Below are 23,705 nucleotides of genomic sequence, written 5' to 3'. Positions count from 1 at the left end.
GGAAAATGACATCACCCAGGAGTTTATTTCTCTCTATATATGTATTATTTCTGCAGTTACCATCCTTATCTGAGTTATCACAATTCATGAATCTAAGAGGCAAAACTACATCGTTAGTAAGAGGTTTTACCAAAGTCTAAAGTTGTATTCACTTGTGTTTGATGAAATATCTTCAAAAGACCATAGATCTATCATTATTTCTTGGACATAATCTAAAGAAAAACAGATTAGAAAAGCCACCTAGTTGTAACAGCATAAGCAGAAGTTTACAGCACGATAGTCCAAGTAGTGATAACTTTAAATAAAACTCAAATTTTTACTGTCTGTAAAACAGGAAACGCTGTCCTAGAGAACCCCCTCCTCAACCAACCATGTACATAGTTTTATCCTATGCATTCCTGTTTTCTGTGGGGGTTTTTTGTTTTATTTTGTTTTTTGAGACAGCCTCACTCTGTCACCCGGGCTAGAGTGCAGTGGTGCGATCTCAGCTCACTGAACCTCTGCCTCCCAGGTTCAAGCAATTCTCCTGCATCAGCCTCCCGAGTAGCTGGGATTACAGGCGCCTGCCACTACGCCCAGCTGATTTTTTATATTTTTAGTAGAGACAGGTTTCACCATGTTGGCCAGGCTGGTCTTGAACTCCTGACTTTGTGGTCCGCCCACCTCGGCTTCCCAAAGTGCTGGGATTACAGGTGTGAGCCTCTGCAACCAGCCTGCATTCCTGTTTTTTAAATGATTTTGGAGGGTGGGGGTAGAGATGGGGTCTCACTATTTTGCCCAGGCTAGTCTTGAACTCCTGGGCTACAGTTACCCTCCTACCTTGGCTTCCCAAAGTGCTGGGATTACAGGTGTGAGCTACTGTGCCTAGCCTATAATCATTTTAATGTTTCCCATGCACTCATTTAGTTTGAACCCTCACAGCAACCCAATGAGGTAATACTCCCATTTCACATATAAGAAGTACTGAGAGATGAGTTGCACAAGATTACACCCTGTTAAGTGGCAGAGCCAGAATGGACTTCAGAATCCCAACTACAATACAAATGTTTATTTAAATAAAGAAGAAAGCTATTGTACAAATATCACTCTTCAGGTTTAGTTTATAGAGCCATGGCTATGGATTCTTAGCTCTGTAAGGAAGTACTTCTATAAATTCTTAGGTTTAGAGATGATACCATCTGGGTACCTTTGCTTGAACCGTGCAACCACATCTGGGTCTAGCAGGTGGATCCCATCCAGTTGGTTTCCAAGGGTGATCCTGAAACGGGAAAAGGAGGAGGAAACCAGAAATCCTGGAATCAGAGGGTTTAATAGTGTTAAAAAATACATACCAAATGAAGACTGCCTATCATCATATTAAATATGCCAATTCTTCTAAAAAGAACTTAGAATAGTATATGGCAGAATGACTAGTTCAGAATTGGCATAGATTCTGGTGTTAAAATAGACTGGATCTGTATTATCTGAGGGTTAGTAACTAAGGCTTAGCCAGGCCTGCTTCACAGAGTTGCTGCTACCAGGGAGTACTCTTTGGATAAGCAAAATGCTAGCAGCATGTGGTTTTTTTTTTTTTTTTTTTGAGACGGAGTCTTGCTCTGTCGCCCAGGCTGGAGTGCAGTAGCGCGATCTCGGCTCACTGCAAGCTCCGCCCCCCGGGTTCACGCCATTCTCCTGCCTCAGCCTCCCGAGTAGCTGGGACTACAGGCGCCCCGCCCGGCTAATTTTCTTGTATTTTCAGTAGAGACGGGGTTTCACCGTGTTAGCCAGGATGGTCTCGATCTCCTGACCTCGTGATCCGCCCGTCTTGGCCTCCCAAAGTGCTGGGATTACAGGCTTGAGCCACCGCGCCTGGCCAGCAGCATGTGTTTTAAGCTCTATTAAAGGGGTGAAAGATGTAATTATTGACAGATTAAATAGATAACTTGATAACCACCAGGGGGCAGATTCAATACATCACAGAATGGCTGAGGAAGATCCTTAGGTTGTGAAGAGAACAGAAACCCTAGGGAGCAGTGCTTTGGGTCCTAGAACCTGTTGAGTTTCTAATGAATATTTGTAGAATCTCATAAAACAGTTTAAATACAAGCTTAAGTGGCTTATGAATCCTCTGAAGCTCATTTATGGACTAGTGGAATACAGTGTGAAGCTCTACTAAGTTATGTCCTTAATCATAAGTAATAGCCCCTTGAGGACTAGCCTGTTCTCTGGTCACCTTACCAGTTGGGTTGCACATTGTGTGGTCGTCCAAATAACTCAATCTTGCGAGTGCCGGGAGATAGTCTTTCAATCATGCCATAGATTTCATCGGGTTTATGACTGGTGGAACGAACCTAGGAAATAAAAAGTAGCTGCTTTTTAAGTTACACAAGATTGCAATTCTAGCCCCTTGTATTACGTTTATGATCTAAATGAGAAAAATCTGGGATGAGAATACACCCAACATGAATAACTGATACCAATGGAAATGTGGAAGCTTTGGACGCCTGGGAAGCACATACCTCAGCTACGATCACATCACAATCCAGACCCTGGTTGAAGCCTTGGGGATTTCCTTTGACACCAACCTGCTCACCACAGATAACAGATTACCTTATGAAACCACCTTTTGAACTTTTTCTCAGTAAGAAATCAAATGATTCTTCTTTTGTGCTCCACCTATTGAATTGGGCCCCACTGCTGCTCACCAAGCAGTGTTCCTTCCCATGGTTCAACCAGTGACCTGTACGGCCTGTCCGAATGATGCGTTGCAGTTGATTTGTCTTCACCCAAATAATTTCATCTACCCGTTCATACCTGTGGGGCATAAAAAAGAACTAGAGTTTTAGCCAAACGTACAGTTTAGGGGTAGTACCATTTATAGAAGCAAGGAATCACAGAATACTCTGAGAGAAGAAAACATGTATCTCACTATAACAGTATTACCCTCAAAAGAAAGCAACACAACCACTACTTACCCCCAGAGGTTTAGACATTCTCTCCCCAACTCCATGGCCCTAGGAAGAAATGAGTTAAACTATTTGTATGCCCTTATTTTTTTTCCTTCAAAATATATGATGTGTTAAAAACACCATGAACACCTTTTCAGTAGACATTCAGTGAACATTTACATGCACAACACCAAAAGCAGCATGGTGGATCTAAGAATGAAAAGATAAAACAGTATTCTCAACAACCTTACCTTTCTCAAAGAACAAATGTAAAGTTACATATATATTCAGGGTATAATTTGCATTGTAAATGGGCATTAGGACTCACTAGAAAAAAAGACTGGCTGGGTGTGGTGGCTCACGCCTGTAATCCCAGCACTTTGGGAGCCCGAGGTGAGTGGATCACAAGGTCAGGAGATAGAGACCATCCTGGCTAACACGGTGAAACCCAGTTTCTACTAAAAATACAAAAAGAAAAAATTAGCTGGGCATGGTGGCACGTGCCTGTAATCCCAGCTACTCAGGAGACTGAGGCAGGAGAATTGCTTGAACCCAGGAGGCCGAGGTTGCAGTGAGCTGAGATCACACCACTGCACTCCAGCCTGGGCAACAGAGTGAGACTGTCCCCCGGAAAAAAAGAAAAAAAGACTAAACCAGTCATACATTTAATAGCAGGGCTACGAAAACCCAGGATTTTATCTCCCACTCAGTATTCACTCTGTACTGTATCTGTCCATACCTACATAACGGAATTGCATTACCTGCCTGTGACCCAGAGGAAGAGAAAGCCATCATCCTGTAGTACGGGTATGTTGAGCCTGCGCATCTCATCATCTGTCAGGGTCCCATAGGGCAGCTCCATGTGAATATCCCAGGGTGGGTCAGCCATCACAACTGCAAACTTGCCCAATATACTGACGTCCAGGTAGCGGATATCACAACAGATCCACTGCATAAAGTGGTATTTGGTCATCTTCCCTACTTTAACTCTCAGATTCATGGCCTGAGTCCCTCTTTTCCATTTGATTTTTCCTATTCCCTTACAAGCTTATCTATCCCCCTCCATTCCCAATAAGCAAAACAAGATTGCTGAATTATGCTCTGCTTTCTTAACGTGTATGGCTGCCCTACTCAAAATCTGTAAGTTGAGACGAGTTTTCTGAGCAGACAGGTACCTGAGGTGGGAAGAGTCGGTCTGCACTGGAATCACCTCCGACACTCTGTGTAAGAGCAAGCTCCTGGCTTGGCGTGTGGTCTTTGCTGCCAGGGGCCTCAGAATCCATGCAAGCATCAATTTCATAGTGAACATACTTGCAGGTATCCATGTGGAAACATGTATTAAGGAAAGAGCAGTCACCTAAAGACTCATCAGTGTGTTTATTGATAATTCGTCTGGGAAAATAAAAAGGGAGAATCAAGATTGTGCTCCAGACGTAGATCCAACAGTTAAAATTCCAAATGATTTCAAAATGTCTCCTATTTTATTACCCTCCCCTAATTCTATTGTTAGAGCTTTCTCCAAGAGTTTTAAGGGAGGCAGGTAGCATGGAAATCCATAATTCATACTACAGAACAATTGTAATTCATCTCTCAGTAAAGACTGGGTTTCCTGTTTTACCACTGGAAGGCAAGCAGTGCAGGAGACTTAGTTGGTTAGAACAGAATAAAACACTGACCTAAGAGTTCAGGTTCCTTTTCTCCTAAGATTATCCTGCTTTCAGAGTACTTTAACTTTCACTGTGGCTGAGAGACAGACATACCTTGTTATTCTAAGGAGGGAGCTTTTTCTTTTAAAAAAAAAAAAAAGGTATTTGGGAGTACAGCCTGTATTCTTCCCACACAATGTACTTCTGAAAGTATACCTTCAGGGTCTGGAGGACTTACACAAACCATAAACTAAGTACGATTACAGACAGAACCCCAATGACTGGAAAGAATATGCTGAAAAGTGGCTGCTTCTGACAAACCCATCCCACCTCATTCCCTTCCAAGAGACCTGAAGTGCAGCTTGCGACAGGGTCGATCAGCATCACTGGCTTTCATGCACTCCTCCTTGGTTCCATAGTCACAGAATTCTTGCACTTGGGCCCGACCTCGAGAGCGAAATTTTTCAACAATGGATTGTTCCTTGGCTGTTGTAGTATTTAATAGCTCTAGGATCTCCTGACTGACCTGTGACAGAAGTAGCCTTGGACTTAAAATGTCTTGTAGATCAAACTGGCTCTTAGACCAACTCTGCAAGTTCTTTTTGACATTAATGTCTTACAAGAGATAAATCAGCTTTTTTTTTTTTTTTTTTTTTTTAAAGAGATGGGATCTTGCTGTCACCCAGGCCAGAGTGCAGTGGTGTAATCATAACTCACTGTTTATCCCACTGAACTCTCAGGCTCAAGTGATCCTCCCAGCTCAGCCTTCAATTGTAGCTGGGAATACAGGTGCAAGACACCATGCCAGCTAATGTTTTAATTACTTTACTTTTTGTGGGGATAGGGTCTCACTATTTTGCCCAGGCTGGTCTTGAACACCTCGCCTCAGGTGATCCTCCCACCTCGGCCTCCCAAAGTGTTGAGATTACAGGAATGAGCCATTGTGCCTAGCCCTAAATTAGCTAACTTAATATTGGAAAATTGGAGCCTTCAGATAAGAGATTTGTTAGGGGTTCAGTCCTTCCTCACAAATATGCATTTGGGATGAAATTAAAATGGAAGAGGCCTGGTTCCTACTGCTAAGCATTATATTAACGTCCCCTCCCCAGGAAGGCATTCCTTCTACAAAAAAAACATATTTACTGGGTGCTGAACTAAAAAGTATAGTGCTAAACACTTTACTTTTTAGCTCAGAGTCTATTCAATTCTATAAGGCAGGATATGCTGGTATTATCTTCACATTACAGATGAAAAGACTAAGGCTCAAGAGAAGTTAATTAACTTGTTCAAACTTACGCACTAGAAGTACCAAACAGATAAGAACTCATGTCAGGCCAATACTTATACTCAGAACCAATTCACATTATTTAGTCAATTTCTATAACTGGTCTAGTATTCCTCTCCAGAAATACAGGGAGAAATATCTCCCTATATTTCTATATATTTGGATTCCTCTTCTCTTGATCCAATTCTTTCAGATTCAATGACAGATTATCTAAATCAGAATTTGTCGACACTGGCATTATTGACACTTTGGGACAGACAACTGTTTGTTGTGGGGGTTTTTAACAACCATCCCTGGCCTCTACCCACTAGATGCCAATAGCACTCCCCCATGTGTGATAATAAAAATGCCTCCAGACATTACCAGATCCCCTGGGAGTTGGGCAGTAGGGAATCATCCCCGGTTGAGAACCACTGTAAACCCTCAATTCTAAAAACAGTTCCTTGCCCTAGGGGTAAATCCCTGTCAAACAAAGCTATAATTAAGAGCATATTGTGAGAGTATTTTCACATGACCCCTACCTTCTTGCTCTGTTGTTCCTTGGTGGACTGTTGGTTCAGAAGGCTCTCTATCTCCAGATCAACATCTGAGGCAGCATGTTTCCTTGATTTCTTGGCTGGCTCCTTTGCTGGTTCTGATGCTGAAGAGCTCAGACCAGAGGCTAATGAACTGGCAAAGGCAGCTACTGTAGTTGAGTCCTGTTCTGCACGCCGCTTCTGCCCTGTGACAGTCCCTGCTACCTCCCCGGGGCCCTTCTTTTCTGCCACAGCACCCATCATGGCAGAGAGCTTGGAATGGTCAGCATAGGTCACAAGAGTAGGATGTGCATCGTCTTGTAGGAGACCTCGCTTTACCTCAATCAACTCCTGAGCTGCAAACTTCTGCAGGAGGCTTTCTACCCCATCTTGAGTGGCAGGAGCATCTGGCTAGAGAAGAAGGGGAGGTAGGGGCAATAAGACACTGACCAGGAACTGAAAATAAGTTGTAAATCCTAACTCTGTCAGGTCATTACCGTGGAGATGGCAAGACAGATGGACACAGCATCAGTGGGCAATGTTAAGGCCAGATCAGAGAGGTGGTGTAGCAACTTCTTCTCTAACTCAGGATCTGTAGCTAATTCAGGAACTGCTGAAGCTGTGCTGGGCTTAGGGCCACCAGAGGTGGGTGCAGTAGGCACTGGGCTATCACTACGGAAGGTTGGAGACAATGCTGCCTCTGGATTCCGTAGATCTAAGAATGAAGAGAAGTAAAAATGAAAAAAGGCAACCGCTGTTGGTCTATATATTTCTGAGAAGTCAAATTCTCTGGCATTCCCATACATAGATCTTTCATTTTGTGCAGGAAATTCTCTGACCAACTTTAGCACTAGATTACTTATCCTCAATCATACTAAAGGATTAACTGTTTTGTCAATACTGGATTTTCTATCTAACTTTTCTCTATTGGGTGAGTAATGTTTTCCTAATTCCCTATCCTTGTTGTGCTACAAAGAAAGTAAATTAGCAGCATGATAGATTTAAATATCCCTACCACCTTTCTATCAACCTACATTTTAATAAAGGCCAGGAATATACTCAACAACCTAGGCTGGGATCCAATATTCTTTTTGAGGCATGTAGTGTGAATTTTAATGAATTCAGGCCATTGATCAACAAAGTGTACAAAATGACAATGTTGGGGGCCAACAGTGTTACCTGTAACACTCACAATCACAAAAATCTTAATACTTTGCTGAAGCCTTGGTTACCAAATGGTATTTCCTGACTATATTGTTATCATCTATTACTTCACAAGCTGGGTGGCCATCATAACCTTAATAAGATTTGAGAAACTAAAATTAGGACAAAATGTTACCTTTGAGAAAGCCTAATATCTGTGGTTATTTAATTAAAATATAGATGAAATATTAAACTCCTAGTACCTGAACTGAAATTGCTAAATAAAATAAGTAGGCCATTAGTTTACATTTAGAAATATTTTGTTTACTTAAATATTTCTACTCTGGGCCGGGCGCGGTGGCTCAAGCCTGTAATCCTAGCACTTTGGGAGGCTGAGACGGGCGGATCACAAGGTCAGGAGATCGAGACCATCCTGGCTAACACGGTGAAACCCCGTCTCTACTAAAAAGTACAAAAAACTAGCCGGGCGAGGTGGCGAGCGCCTGTAGTCCCAGCTACTCGGGAGGCTGAGCCAGGAGAATGGCGTAAACCCGGGAGGCGGAGCTTGCAGTGAGCAGAGATCCGGCCACTGCACTCCAGCCTGGGTGACAGAGCAAGACTCCGTCTCAAAAAAAAAAAAAAAAAAAAAAAAAAAAAAAAATTAGCTGGGGGTGGTGGCGCAAGCCTATAATCCCAGCTACTCAGGAGGCTGAGGCAGGAGAATTGCTTGAACCCAGGAGGCGGAGGCTACAGTGAGCCAAGTTCATGCCACTGCACTCCAGATGGGGCGACAGAGCAAGACTCTGTCTCAAAAAATATAAATAAATAAATAATTCATTAATTTGAAAAATTTCCACTCTAATGGAAACTGAATTTATTAAAATCTGACTCAGGGCTTGGTGTGGTGCCTTGTATCTGTAATCCCAGCACTCTGACAGGCCACGGTGGGAGGATCACTTGAGCCCAGGAGTTCCAGACCAGCCAGGGGAACATGGTGAAACCCAGTGTCTCTACAGAAAATTTTTTTTTAAATTAGCCACACATGGTGGCCTGTGCCTATAGTCCCAGCAGGCTGAGGTGGGAGGATTCCACTCTCACCCATTTCTTCTTTCATTTTCAGTTTCTCCGGTTAGTAAGTGAATTTAGATGTTCTCTAAGTAATTAAGAAGTGAGAAAATTTTTAAGTGAGAAATCTATAAAAAGAACCATGCTAGGCTGGGCACGGTAGCTCATGCCGGTAATCCCAGCACTTTGGGAGGCCGAAGCGGGTGGATCACGAGTTCAGGATTTCAAGACCAGCCTGGCCAACATGATGAAACTCTGTCTCTACTAAAAATACAAAAAAAATTAGCTGGGCGTGATGGCAGATGCCTGTAATCCTAGCTACTCAGGAGGCTGAGGCAGGGAATCGCTTGAACCCAGGAGGCAGAGGCTGCAGTGAGCCGAGATTGCGCCACTGCACTCCAGCCTGGGTAAGAGAGGCAGACTCTATCTCAAAAAAAAAGAAAAAAAGAACCACGTTAACATAAATATTTAAGTACCTATGACTTGATATTGACTTTTCTCATTGGTAATTTGACTGATTTAATACTGCTCATTCCAATATCTGGTGATATAATTTTGGTTATGAATCCTTGTATTAATAACACCTCCTGGGAGGTTTTTCTCCCCCTACATTACATTCAGAATATTAGAGCTGAAAATACCTCTTTTAAGGTTATTGGGAAGAGGGAGCTTTTGTTTAATATGATGGATAAAACTTAACTGCTGATTAATACAATTGTTATTCACGTGCAATTCTGTAAACTTTTCACGTGCAAAGTTTTGTATGTATACAGACATTTGGGGAAAAGTTTTATCATCCCTAAAACCAGTTACTGTCCAGAAAATGATTCCAAATCCCTGGGTTCCAAATCCTTCATAAGGTATTCATTCATTTATTTATTCAACACATTTACTCAATGCCTCTGCTCTGCTGCAACTACACTGACACTCTGCTTCTAATCTAACGAAAATAATGTGTTGGGTTCAGCAAAATAATACATAATACTTGATTTACCCTTTAATTAAGAGGACCACTGAAATTAATATGGTCAGATTACTAATTTGCTGAATCCTTAAACATGTCAACATTTATATGCACATCTTCAATCTCGTGAAATATACTGGAGCAGTTCACATATTTACTATGTGCTAAACCTGGCCAAATCTAGTTTGTTTCAATTAAAGATATTTTTTAAGTAATTTTTTTTTAAAAAAGATATACTTTACCAACATGAGATATCACACCCATTAGGATGGCACTTCCTCAAAATCAAAAATAGAATTACGATATGATCCAGCAATTCCACTTTTCGGTATACGCCAAAAAGAATTAAAGCAGGGTCTCAAAGAGATACTCATACACCCAGGTTCATAGCAGCATTATTTACGATAGCCAAAAGGTGGAAGTAACCCAAACGCCCACCCATGGATGAACGAACAAAATGTGTCATATACATACAGTGGAATATTATTTATCCTTAAAAAGGAAGGAGGCCAGGCATGGAGACTCATGCCTATAATCCCAGCACTTTGGGAGGCTGAGGAGGGAGGATCACTTGAGCCCAAGAGTCCAAGACCAACCTAAGCAACCTAAAAAACCTGTTGGGTGTTTTCCCCAAAAAATACAAAAAATTAGCTGGGCAAGGTTGTATGTGCCTGTAGTACATACAACAGGCACCTGCCACCAAACCTAGCTAATTTTTGTATTTTTAGTAGAGACAGGGTTTCACCATGTTGGCCAGGCTGGTCTTGAACTCCTGACCTCAGGTGATCCACCCGCCTTAGCCTTCCAAAGGCTGTGGACACCTGTAATCATAGCTACTCGGGAGGCTGAGGCAGGAGAACTGCTTGAACCCAGGAGGCAGACATTGCAGTGAGCTGAGATAGCACCACTGCACTCCAGCCTGGGCAACAAGAGCAAAACTCCATCTCAATAAATAAATGAATGAATGAATGAATGAATGAATAAAAATGCCAATCTAACGAAGGTCTCCCAATATTTTGCCCACAGTATTTTCCACTATTAATGATATGGATACATTTTAGTTCATTTTCTATCCTTGTCTTTTGACACTGAGTTCAGTAGTCGATAATTATCAGATTTCAGTAATGCTATAAAAAACAAGATGTGGTACGCAAATTTTTATTTCCGGTGAGAAATGAATGGAATAATCTGAACTTTTATCAAGTCTTGGGTTGTATCTTACATGACAACATGATTAATAAACTTACGATAGAGTTTGTTTCACAAGGGTTTCCTAAGAATCCTAAAGCTCAACAAAATACATTCTTTGAAATAATCAAAATAACACAGAAAGAACAGTGACATTCTGGTTTAATTTGTGTGTTTCATCTTTACCTATTACCACAGTACCAAATGATGGGTCAGATCAAGCTCTGGGTCAGAAGACAAGATACATTTAATTACAACCCCAGAAATACTTTTATAAGAGTCTTAACTAGGCTGGGATTACGTCTGTAATCCCAGCATTTTGGGAGGCCAAGGTGGGAGGACAGATTGAGTCCAAGAGTCCAAGACCAGCCTGGGCAACATGGCAAGGCCCAGTTTCTACAAAAAAATTATAATTAAAAATTACGCGTGCATGGCAGGGCACACCTGTGGTGCTAGCCACTCAGGAGGAGGCTGAGGCAGGAGGATCACTTGAGCCCTGAGGTCAAGAGTGCAGTGAGCTGTGTTCATGTCACTGAACTCCAGCCTGGGTAACAGAATGAGATTCTTGTCTTACACACACACACACAGAAAAAAGGGTCTTAGCTATATTATTAGCTAGATATACAAGTCAAGAGATACTCATATCTAAAAAAGAAAAAATAAACATAAAAAAGGATATTTACATGCAGGGAGAATACAATCTTAGTGTCAAAAATATTAAACATGTTTAGCAAGGACCTGGATGAAAGTATCAAGGCTCTAGTAGTTAGGTCTGCATACAGCAAAAAGTTTGGCTAATACCAAAATGTAGCTAATATCATGGAAAAACGAAATGGCCGGGCACAGTGGCTCATGCCTGTAATCCCAGCACTTTGGGAGGCCGAGGCAAGCGGATCATGAGGTCAGGAGATCAAGAGCATCCTGGCTAACACGGTGAAACCCCGTTTCTACTAAAAATACAAAAAAATTAGCTACGTGTGGTGGCATGCACCTGTAGTCCCAGCTACTCGGGGGGCTGAGGCAGAAGAATTGTGCCATTGCACTCCAGCTTGGGCAACAAGAGCAAAACTCCGCCTCAAAAAAAAAAAAAAAAAACCAACAAAAAAGAAAAATGAAATGAAGCTTAAAATGACCAAGAACAATTAGAATCATTCATTGAAAGAGTATGAATTTACAAATGGAAAAGTATAAAGAAGTACGATGCCTGGCACAGTGGCTCACACCTGTAATCCCAGCACTTTGGGAAACCGAGGCGGGCAGATCACCTGAGGTCCAGAGTTCGAGACCAGCCTGACCAACATGGAGAAACCCTGTCTCTACTAAAAATACAAAATTAGCCGGGAGTGGTGACACATTCCTGTAATCCCAGCTAGTCGGGAGGGTGAGGCAGGAGAATCGCTTGAACCTGGGAGGCGGAGGTTGCGGTGAGCAGAGATCGCACCATTGCACTCCAGCCTGGGAAACAAGAGCAAAAACTCCGTCTCAAAAAAAAGAAAAAAAATAAGTATGATGAGGAACAATTAAAACCAAGAAACAACCACCACCACCACAGACAGAGGATGGTCTGTTACAAAAACGACAGAAACGTGAACACAAAGTAATCAATGATGTAGTACACCAATATAGTGGCTTTTTAAAAGTTAATTTTGTAGGCCAGGCATGGTGGCTCATCACGTCTGTAATCCCAGCACTTTGGGAGGCCAAGGCGAGTGGACTGCTTTAGCTCAGGAGTTCAGAGACCAGCCCGGGCAACATGGTGAAACCTCGTCTACCAAAAATACAAAAATTAGCTGAGCATGGTAGCACACGCCTGTGGCCCCAGCTACTTGAGAGGTTGAAGTGGGAGGATCGCTGGAGCCTGGGAAGTCAAGGCAGCGGTGAGCCATGATCATGCCACAGCACTCCAGCCTGGGTGACAGAGGGAGACTCTGTCTCTAACTAACTAACTAAATAATTTTGCAGATCACTCTGTTGAAACAAACAATTACCTGATCCTCAGGTCCCCTTTTGCAACTGCCATTACTGAAAGGGAAAAGATTCCACAAGAAAATTAAATAGCCTGGATATGGTGGCTCTCACCTGTAATTCAAACACTTTGGGAGGTGTAGGCAAGAGGACAGCTTGAGCCCAGGTGTTCAAGACAAATTTGGGCAACATAATGAGACCTTATCGCTACTAAAAATTTTAAAATTAGCCAGGCATGGTGGCATGCACCTGTAGTCCTAGCTACTCACAGGATGAGCTGGGAGGACTGCTACACTCCAGCCTGGGCAACGATGAGAGATCCTATCTCAAAAACAAAAGCAAAAAAAGTCGCTGGCATCATTTATGCACATTTTTAAAAAGTTTCAAAACAGGGCCGGGCACGGTGGCTCAAGCCTGTAATCCCAGCACTTTGGGAGGCCGAGACGGGTGGATCACGAGGTCAGGAGATCGAGACCATCCTGGCTAACCCGGTGAAACCCCGTCTCTACTAAAAAATACAAAAAACTAGCTTCAGGGCGAGGTGGCGGCGCCTGTAGTCCCAGCTGCTCGGGAGGCTGAGGCAGAACCGGGCGGCGGACCTGGAGAGCGGAGCGCAGCTGAGATCCACTGCACGCAGCCTGGCGACAGAGCCAGACTCTGTCTCAAAAGCTCGGCTGGCGTGGCTCTGCCTGTAATCCCAAAGACTGAGGCCGAAAGACGGGCGGATCACGCAGGTCAGGAGATCGAGATCATCCTGGCTAACAATCGCGGAAACCCGGCTCTACTAAAAATACAAAAACTAGTCACAGGTGGCAGGGCAGTCCAGCTACTCGGGAGGCTGGGAGGCAGAAGAACAAACCTGAGGCATGGAGCTTGCAGTGAGCTGGAGATCGGGCCACTGCACTCCAGCCTGGTGATAGAGCCAGACTCCGTCTCAAAAAAAAAAAGTTTCAAAACAGGATAGGGGAAACAAAACAAAACAAAAAATTGTATCTATAAATAAATCAATGAAGTTTCTAGAGCAAGGAAAAAAAAAAAACTCTGCCTCTTAGGTAATTCAGGAACTACTCTGAGACTTAACTACTAATTATTGCCTGATCAAATGACTTGCACTTCTTACTCTACTATCCTCCCCTCTTACCTCTTTAATTATCTAGGTCCTATATAGCCATAAAGGCCAAATTCAAGTGCCAATTCCACTATGATGGCTTTGATGGCTTCACTACCTACACCAGCTCGTTACTTCTCTTCACTGTACAGACTGTAGATTCATATATCCTATTATATTCCTTTTTGTAAGCATCTACCTTTGAATCCTATGGTTTTTAAAATTCTTGAGGACAGGGGCAATTTCTTACTTATTTTTGTCTAATTAGACCCATGAACACTGTAGCTAAGAAAGGATAATTAATTAGGTGAGAGGATCCTGCCAGTGTATCTTCTATTTCTAGGGGCCAGAATATGAGCACATGAACCTAACATGATCTAGACAAGATTTAGAGATGGAGTTGAAGATACTGACAAATATTGGAACAATCTACCACAAGGGTGATATTGAGTCACTATTTTTGCAGAGCTTTGTTACTAGTTTGCCTTAAATAATTCAGAGTTTGTCCTGGGGGTAAGGAGTGGATAAGAGTGAACTTAACAATCTTTTAAATTTCCTTCAAGTTTTATGATCGCGACATAGGGGCAACAGGAGAGGAGAAAAAGTTTGGAAATCAAACACAAATATTTTCAGATTCCTGCTAGGTATGTAAATTGCTAAGACAATGCCGGCAGGGGTACTCATTCAAAAACACCGAGTGCCACTCTATACGGGCCACTAAATTGGGCACTGTGGATATGAAGGTTCATTCCTTGCTTACTGTACCCACAGGTGCCAAAAAATGACCACTACAAAATAGTCGTTATAACTGGGGGAACAAAGCGCCATAGCAGCAACAAAAAGCGGTTCTTGCTGCTTCGTGGGATAGGGGGCTGAGAAGCCTCACAAAGGCGACGTCCTCGCAGTCTAAAGAGGAATGGGCAAGGAGGACGAGGGTGGGGCTCAAGCATCCGTCCGATAAAAGTGAGCAAGAAGAACCGAGGCCCAGGGTGAGGAGGAACGGCGAACTACTTGCAGAAGGGCGAAGGTCTGTGCTGCTGAAGGGGGAGACAGAGTACCAATGTACGAGGCTTTATAGAAACGGCCGTTTGGTAAAGGGCAGTGACTCTGGAGCTTTTTCTCTAGGGATCCCGCCCGTCCTCCCCAGTTGAGCCTCGGCCCCAGCAGCCCAGTGCCTCACCCAAATGCCCCGAGTCCTGCTTCCGCCTTCGCTGCAGCCTCTCCCGCAAAGAGTCCAGCTGCTTCTTGTGGGCCTGGATAGAGCTCCACGTGTCCGACATCCTAGTCTCCCAGCCCTGACGCCTCTCGAATAAGGCGCGGCGGACTAGCACCTCCCAGCACTCGCTCCAGGATATAACCAGTTCTCTCGCGGGCACCCCGAAGGCTAACCGGAAAATGACCCCTAGAGATGAGCAAGACAGAAAAGTCATTTCCGGTGTCGCGCTTTCTTGGAAGCTATAAAGAGAGCCACGTTAGGTGTTGGCAGAGCGGCCAATATAGTCCTTATTACCAGCTCTTTCTTGCTTCCGGGCACAGTGAGGCTGTGGTTGCCATGTTGGTGACTGGCAGAGTGGCCATGTTGCTTATAGACGCGCATGCGGCCATGTTGAATATTCGGAGAGGAGTCCTGAGAGGTACCTACGTTAAAATAGCACTCATAGACAGCAACACCGTATAGTACAGATTTTTTTTTTTTTCCCCCGAGACGGAGTTTCACTCTGTCACCCAGGCTGGAGTGCAATGGCGCGATCTCGGCTCACTGTAACCTCCAGCTCCCGGGTTCAAGCGATTTTCCTGCCTCAGTCTCCCGAATAGCTGGAATTACAGGCGCCCGCCACCAAGCCCGGCTAATTTTTTGCATTTTTAGTAGAGACGGGGTTTCACGCCAGGCTAGTCTCGAACTCCTGACCTCGTGATCCGCCCGCCTTGGCCTCCCAAAGTGCTGGGATTACAGGCGTGAGCCACCACGCCCGGCCATAGTGAACAGATTTTTAAGATGAAGGATCACTAGTTCCTTTTGACAGTTTGGTACTAACATACCTGTTCCACTGAAGATGTTGTTGGTTTGTTTCCATGCGTTCATTTACAAAAAAATAAAAAACACAACGGTGGTCCCCAGTCTGAGGTGGGGAGGGAGCGGTGGTGGGTACGCGCATGCTTCTCTGTGTGGGCGAGGCGTGGGAAAGTGAGGAGGGCAGATGAAGGAAAGATACGAGACGTCTTCAAATACGTGATCTCTCTCTCAGGCTAAATTTACAAAGTACATGTAATCGATTAAAATCGGGTTCCGACACTAAGAGGACTTTGAGGTCCTGGTTGCGTTGTGTGTTTTGTTACGAGAGCTACTTGCATGAGTGTTCAGTTTGTGAAATGTAATTGAGCTGAACATTTTGGTATGTGCACTTTTCTGTATGTGTGGTAAACTTAAATAATACAAGGTTGTTGTTTTTGGGTTTTCCTACAATCCTTTTTTTTTCTTTTTTTTTGAGATCGAGTCTCAGCTTCTGTCAGCCAGGCTGGAGAGTGCAGTGGCACGATCTCCTCGGGCCACTGTGCTCCACCCTCCCGGTTAATGCCATTCTCTGTCTCCCTTGCAGGCTGACAGGCGCCACCACGCTAATTTTTGTATATTCAGTAGAGACGGGTTTCACTGTTCACAGGATGGTCTCGACCTCCTGACTTGATCCACTCGGCCTCGCCTCCCAAAGTGTTGGGATTGGCATGGAGCCACCGGGCCCCGGCCTTTCTTTCTTTTGACACATTTTCATTCTTTTTTTTTTTTTTTTTGAGATGGAGTCTCACCTCCTGTCACCTTCAGGAGTGCAATGGTGTGGTCTCAGCCTCACTGCAACCTCCCGCCTTTGGGTTAAAGTGATTCTCCCCACCAGCCTCCGGAGAAGCTGGAATTACAGGCGCGTGCCACCACACCCGTAATTTTTGTATTTTAGTAGAGAGACAGGGGTTTCCACTTTGTTGGCCAAGCTGGTCTTGAACTCCTGACCTCGTGATCCTCTTACCCCAGCCTCCAAGTGTTGGGATTACATGGGAGCCATATTGAGCCCGCCCTGACACAGAGAGTTTCATTCTTTTTTTTTTTTTTTTGAGACGGAGTTCTGCTCTATCACCCAGGCTGGAGGCAGGCCGGATCTCAGCTCACTGCAAGCCTCCTCGGGTTCACGCCATTCTCCTTGCCTCAGCCTCCCGAAAGTAGCTGGACTACAGGCACCCCACTCACCGCTAGTTTTTTTTGTATTTTAGTAGAGACGGGTTTCACCGTAAGGAATCCAGGATGGTCTCATCTCCCACTCGTGATCCTCTGCCTCGGCCTCCCAAAGGATTACAGGCTTGAGCCACCGCCGGTTTCATTCCCTTATCACCCAAGCTGGTGTGCAGGGTGATCCTGTCCTACTCTGCCTCCCGATTCTAGAAGGCCTCAGGCTACCTAGTAGCAGGCATTAAGGTGGTGCCTCGGCCACCATGCCCAGTTAACTTTGTATTTTAGTAGAGATGGGGTTTCACCATGTTGGCCAGGCTGGTCTTGAACTCGTGACCTTAGGTCATCGGCCTGCCTTGACTTTCCAACGTGGCTGGGATTACAGGTGTGAGCCACCAGCTTGGCCTTTTTTTTTTTCCTTAATGGAGCTCCCTGAATGGAAACATTTTCAGAATCACTGACTTATCCAATGTCTACATGATGCCGTGACACTGCATGATGATTGAGAGAGATGATATGATGATGGCATGAGGTAGCATGAGCATAGACTCTTTAAAAAACAAAAACAAAACAAAACAACAACAACAACAACAACAAAAAGTAATTTCAAAGAAGAGGAGAACTGCAAGTTTAATGACCCAGGAAGACATTGGAAAGAAGCTGGCATCAAGGTTCAGGCTTGAAGTGACCGCTAAGGTTTCAGTAGGTGAAGGTATAGGAGGGAAATCCAGGTCTAGAATATGATAAAGGCAAAGGTCTAGACTAGAGGTAGGAAAGCACGGTGTGTGTTATGTCAATCTGGATTAGTTCGCCAGAACATAAAGATTTGTATTTGGGAATATTGGGAGAAATTTTAGGTTCCCAAATTTGAGGCCAGATTGCAGAAGGTACATGGTACCTGAGTAAAGACTCGGCAATTTATTCAGAATACAATAGGAAACAATTAAAAGTTTGTAAATAGAAATGTTTCAAAATTGATCTGCTGTTCTAGATAAATTGAGGTGAGAAGGAAGGAGATTTAGGAGAGGGGGAAGATGGTTAGTAGTCCATTGTAACTGTCTGATGAGAAGAACTTTAACTAAAAGCTGGTTATGAACAGTAATGAAAAGGAAGGGGTGAATATGAAGGGAGCTATTGAAAGATTGTAATATGACTTTTATCCATTCAGTAAGGTTTTTTTTTTTTTTTTTTGACGGAGTCTCGCTCTGTCGCCCAGGCTGGAGTGCAGTGGCTGGATCTCCGCCACCTCGCCCGGCTAGTTTTTTGTATTTTTTAGTAGAGACGGGGTTTCACCGGGTTAGCCAGGATGGTCTCGATCTCCTGACCTCACGATCCGCCTGTCTCGGCCTCCCAAAGTGCTGGGATTACAGGCTTGAGCCACCGCACCCGACCCCTCCATTCAGTAAGTATTGAGTGACTACTATGTGTTAGATACTATGGAGATTTAGTAGTGATCAAAATACTCATTTCCATCTCATTTTCTGAACTTAATTTACTTTTAGGGAATTTACACTGTCTTTTGGGATGTGTAAGTTTGTTTTTTTGTTTTTGTTTTATTAAGACAAGCCTCACTCTTTCACTGCTGGAGGGCAGTGGTGCAAAGAAGTAGCACAAGTACTTTTAGACTCCTCTTGACCAGTTTGCTGCTCAAAAGAAAGATACTGCTTTCTTGTCAGCCCAGCAGCCACAGAGGAGGAGGAGGAGGAGGAAGGAAAAATGCAGACAGACTTCTTCTAGTCAAAACAGAGTGTAAGCCTAATTTTGAGCAGATGGGTGCTGCATGCATTACACTTCTGAACTTTTCCTCATATCTGCTGTGGTAGATTGCTTCCAGAGTTGGCCACAACAATGCCTCCCACCCACTTGCCCTCAGGCACTGTGACTTTGCCCCCTTTCAATCAATAAGTAAAGCTTATTCCCCCTCCTCTTGAATCTGAGCTAGGCTTCTGACTAGCTTTCACCAAAAGAATGTGGCAGAAGTGATATTCCCTGAGTTCTAGACCTTAAGAGGTCTGGACCTTAAGAGGCATTACAGCTTCCGGGGTTTGGTTTGGTTTTGTTTCTAATTTTTGAGAGAGAGTCCCTGGGTCTGTTCCATCTAAACACTGTTGAAGCAAGACACAGATCTGAGGGACCTCCAGATGTGCTGCCACAGCTTCTGTTTCTGCCCTCTTGGAACCCTGGGCCTTCATGGAAGTCCAGTTACCCTGATAGGCCATTTGAAAAGAGAGACCCTGTAGGATGAAGGATGGTAAGGAGAGAGGATTCAGCATTACAGTCAGCCATCCAAGTAGCCAGAAGTGAGTGAGGCCATCTTGGCTTCTCCAGTCCAAATGAAAGCTGCCTGAATGAGCCCAGTCCTCACCACATGGAATATAGACAAGCCATCCTACCAGGCACTCCATGGAATCATAAGCAAATATGTAAGTATTAAGACACTAGGCCAGGTGTGGTGGCTCACACCTGTAATCCCAGCACTTTGGGAGGCCGAGGCAGGTTGATCACGAGGTCAGGAGTTCGAGGCCAGCCTGGCCAACATAGTGAAACCCTGTCTCTACTAAAAATACAAAAATTAGCCAGATGTGGTGGTATGTGCCTGTAGTTTCAGCTACTTGGGAGGTTGAGGTAGGAGAATCACTTGAACCTGGGAGGCAGCCGGGCGCGGTGGCTCAAGCCTGTAATCCCAGCACTTTGGGAGGCCGAGACGGGCGGATCACAAGGTCAGGAGATCGAGACCATCCTGGCTAACATGGTGAAAAAACATCAAAACTAAAAAGAAGACACTAGTAGGCTGTGTGCTGTGGTGTGTGCCTGTAATCCCAGCTGCTTTGGAGGCTGAGGTGGGAGGATCCCTTGAACTCAGGAGTTCAAGACCATCCTAGACAACATACGAAGACCCCATCTCAAACAGTACTAACTGTATACTTCACTTTTTTTTTTTTTTTTTTTTGAGATGGAGCCTCGCTCTGTTGCCCAGGCTGGAGTGCAGTAGCATGATCTCGGCTCACCATAACCTCCGCTTCCCAGGTTCAAGCAATTCTTCTGCTTCAGCCTCCTGAGTAGCTGCAACTACAGGCATGCACCACCATGCCCAGCTAATTTTTGTATTTTTAGTAGAGACAGGATTTCACTATGTTGGCCAGGCTAGTCTCAAACTCCTGACCTCGTGATCCACCTGCCTTGGCCTCCCAAAGTGCTGGGATTACAGGCATAAACCATCGTGCCCGACCCTTCACTTTTTACTTGATTCTTTGGATGAATGTTTTTTTCCCTCAAGTCTTGTGCATATCTGACTGAAAACAGAATATCCACTAGGATTAGTCAACCTACCATTATTAAATGTTAGAATAGGTAAGGAATATAAAGGGAAGTCAAAGTTGGGTCTAATTGAGAATAAGGCTAGTGAAATCTGTTTTGGGGATCAGAAGACAAGTGTTTGTTGATTGGCTAAGAAGTTCCAGTGACGGCTGGGCGTGGTGGCTCACACCTGTATTCTCAGGACTTTGGGAGGCTGAGGCGGGCGGATTACGAGGTCAGGAGTTTGAGACCAGCCTGACCCACATGGTGAAACCCCATCTCTACTAAAAATACAAAAATTAGCCAGGTGTGATAGCGCACGCCTCTAATCCCAACGACTCGGGAGGTTGAGGCAGGAGAATCACTTGAACCCAGGAGGTGGAGGTTGCAGTGAGCCAAGATCACGCCACTGCACTCCAGCCTGGGTGACAGAGCGAGACTACATCTCAAAAAAAAAAAAAAAAAAAAAAAGTGCCAGCGACAATAACCACAGTTACAGGTGCAGGAGTTTCTGAAAGACGAGAATGTGTCAATAAATTCTGCGCCTTGTTCAGGGGTGACACAGGTTGAATTCTCTGAGAAGCAGATGCTGGGACAGAATTAGCAGTATAGAAGTTTTAGTGGGGAATAACACTGGTATAAGGAAAGTCAGTGGGGGAAAGGGGGAGTGGAATTGATTAGGGAGACCTGTCAGACCATCATGCAGACCTGATAAAGTCTCTACCAGTCCAGTAGGAATTTCCAGAGCAAAGATTGTTCATTAGAGTCCTATGTTCCAATGGCTAAGCCCTTGTACCTTGCTCAGTTTTGGGCCAAGGATTGGAGAAGCGCAGTACAGCTGGAGGCTGTCAGCTAACCAGGCTCCTTGCAGCTTGTTAGCCAGTTCTTTCTCGGAGGAACATCTCAAAAGCAGCCCATCTCTGCGTCTGCCAAACAGAGTGCGATGGATCTTACACAGGTTCTCTTTTTTTTTTTTTTTTTTTTTTTTGAGTCGAAGTCTTGCTCTGTCTCCAGGCTGGAGTGCAGTGGCATGATCTCAGCTCGCTGCAACCTCCACCTCCCGGGTTCAAGTCATTCTGTTGCCTCAGCCTTCCAAGTAGCTGGGATTACAGGTGCCTGCCACCACGCTTGGCTAATACTTATTTTTGAGATGGTGTTTTGCTCTTGTTGCCCAGGCTGTAGTGCAGTGGCATGATCTTGGTTCACTGCAACCTCCTCCTCCTGGGCTCAAGTGATTCCCCTGCCTCAGCCACCCGGGTAGCTGGGATTACAGGCCTCTGCCACCACGCCTGGCTAATTTTGTGTTTTCAGTAGAGATGGGGTCTCACGACGTTGCCCAAGCTGGTCTTGAACTCATGAGCTCAAGTGATCCACCCGCCTCAGCCTGCCAACGTGCTGGGATTACAGGAGTGAGCTGCAGCGCCCGGCCTTGCGTAGGTTCTTAAATGGCAACTGCATTGATTCCTAAGTTGTATAGGTTGAGTTAATATACTTGAGAGTGGTTATTGTGAAAGGTGAATTCAAGAGAATTGTATGCTCCCTTTCCCTTCTCCACTTTAGAATTACAAGTTTGAATTCCCTCTCTTGGATTCCACAGGACACTGTCCATTATCTCTCATAGTTCCTTTCACCCCCAAATAAAAGTATTTGTTTAAAGCTAGGCACCATGGTATGTGCCTGTAGTCCCAGGAGGCTGAGATGGGAAGATCAGTTAAGCCAAGGAGTTGGAGTCCACCATGTGCAATACTGAGACCCTGTCTCTTAAAAAAAAAAAAAAAAGAGTATCTGTTTACATTTTCCTGCTGAGACTGAGCTCCCTAAGGGCAGAAGTTTATTTTACAGTCAAACATCATATAATGATGTTTTGGTCAACTATGGACCACATGCAGAACAATGGTTCCATAAGATCATAATGGAGCTGAAAAATTCCTATCACCTAGTGACGTTGTAGTTGCCAGAATGTTGTAGCACGGTTACTTCATTTTAAATAAATTTAGTGTAGTCTAAGCATACAGTGTTTATAAAGTTTACAGTAGTTTACAGTAATGTCCTAGACCTTCACATTCACTTACCATGCACTCACTAACTCACCCACAGCAACTTCCAGTCCTGCAATCTCCATTCATGGAAAGTGCCCTATATAGGTATATCATTTTTTAATCTTTCGTATTGTATTTTTACTGTACCTTTTGCATGTCTAGATATACAAATACCATTGTGCTACAATTGCCTACAGTATTTAGCACAGTAATATGCTGCACAGGTTTGTTGCCTAGGAGCAATAGGCTATACCATAGCCACACCTAATCTAGGTGTGTAGTAGGCTATATCATATTGGTTTGTGTAAGTAAACTCCATGAGGTTTGCACAACAACAAAATTGCCTAATGATACATTTCTTGGAATGTGTCCTGGTCCTTAAGTGAGGCATAACAGTATTTACTTTTGCACCTAACCAACACTTGGTCTCTTTTTTTTTTTTTTTTTTGAGACAGAGTTGCCCTCTGCCACCCAGGCTGTAGTGCAGTGGCATGATCTTGGTTCACTGCAACCTTCACCTCCCAGGTTCAAGCAACTCAAGTGATTCAGGCAATTCTCCTACCTCAGCCTCCAGAGTAGCTGGGATTACAGGCCACTACCGCCCGGCTACATTTTGTATTTTTAGTAGAGATGGGTTTTCGCCATGTTGGCCAGGCTGGTCTTTAACTCCCGACCTCAGGTGATCTGCCCGCCTCGGCCTCCTAAAGTGTTAGGATTACAGGCGTGAGCCACTGTGCCCAGCCTAAAAATTATTTTGACTGGGAATTGAGAACTCTTGGTCTCTGAAACAGAGTAAATCCTCAAAAGTCAACTGAATGAATGAGCGAAGAAGCGGTCTCTTGCTTCTTATAATAGCAATGACTTTATTCATCCAATTTGAACTAGATCCTCTGTTTCATGTAAAATAAGTGTTTTGCAAGCTGTATTTATTTATATATTCATTCCTGCAGGTTAGACTTAATTCAACTTCCAAAAAGATTGTCCAGCAAAAAGTTACTGAGAGTGGGAAATGGTGGGGCTGAGCATAGAGATAGGGTCAGTTGTAAGAAGGAAGAAATTAAAGGCTCTAAGAAGAGAAAGAATAAATTAGGGATGAAGGGAGAAAAGAAATAGAAATAAAAGCTATTAAATAAGAGGAGGTCAGTGAAAGGAGAAAAAGCAGGAGAGGGAAAAGAATGAAAAGGAGGCGGAAGGAAAATAAAGTAGAGCTGTGAAAAAGCGGGGTGGAGATTCAGGCTTAGTGCTGGCCTGCCCAAGGAAGTGTCCATCAATAGAAGCTTCACTGACAGCTGTTACCATAATGGGAACTGGCACCTAAAGAGAGGGCAAGTCTGGTTTAATTAGTTAAA

General features: G+C 44.1%; 1 protein-coding gene across 2 annotated transcripts; it reads right to left on the bottom strand.

The window, feature by feature from the left end:
• Positions 1-1,030: 1,030 nt before the first annotated feature.
• On the bottom strand, positions 1,031-15,233 carry METTL3 (methyltransferase like 3). 2 transcript variants are annotated; one of them, XM_003901538.4, is made up of 11 exons: positions 14,987-15,233; positions 6,871-7,088; positions 6,380-6,784; positions 4,924-5,099; positions 4,103-4,319; positions 3,689-3,876; positions 2,955-2,993; positions 2,685-2,793; positions 2,499-2,564; positions 2,218-2,330; positions 1,031-1,258 (listed from the first exon to the last, which is right to left on the bottom strand). In XM_003901538.4, the coding sequence occupies exons 1-11, from the start codon at positions 15,084-15,086 to the stop codon at positions 1,147-1,149; spliced, it is 1,743 nt and encodes a 580-aa protein (XP_003901587.1). In that variant the 5' UTR covers positions 15,087-15,233; the 3' UTR covers positions 1,031-1,146. The 2 variants fall into 2 exon arrangements, with proteins under 2 accessions (XP_003901587.1, XP_009209390.1); XM_009211126.2 differs by lacking the exon at positions 2,955-2,993 and having other exon boundaries at positions 1,034-1,258.
• Between the last annotated feature and the right edge of the window lie 8,472 nt (positions 15,234-23,705).

Source organism: Papio anubis, chromosome 7, assembly GCF_008728515.1.
Source record: "Papio anubis isolate 15944 chromosome 7, Panubis1.0, whole genome shotgun sequence".
In the NCBI taxonomy this organism is placed as follows: Eukaryota; Metazoa; Chordata; class Mammalia; order Primates; family Cercopithecidae; genus Papio; species Papio anubis.
Note: the sequence above shows the minus strand (reverse complement) of the source record. Positions and strands in the feature narration are given on the sequence as shown.

Excerpts from the sequence above, each read along its gene's own strand:
- METTL3 (XM_003901538.4), bottom strand. The coding sequence starts at position 15,086 with ATGTCGGACACGTGGAGCTCTATCCAGGCCCACAAGAAGCAGCTGGAC. Across the intron at positions 5,100-6,379 it reads AGGAACAACAGAGCAAGAAG|GTCAGTCAGGAGATCCTAGA; the intron begins GTAGGGGTCATG and ends CTTCTGTCACAG. Across the intron at positions 4,320-4,923 it reads TGTCGCAAGCTGCACTTCAG|ACGAATTATCAATAAACACA; the intron begins GTCTCTTGGAAG and ends TTATTTTCCCAG.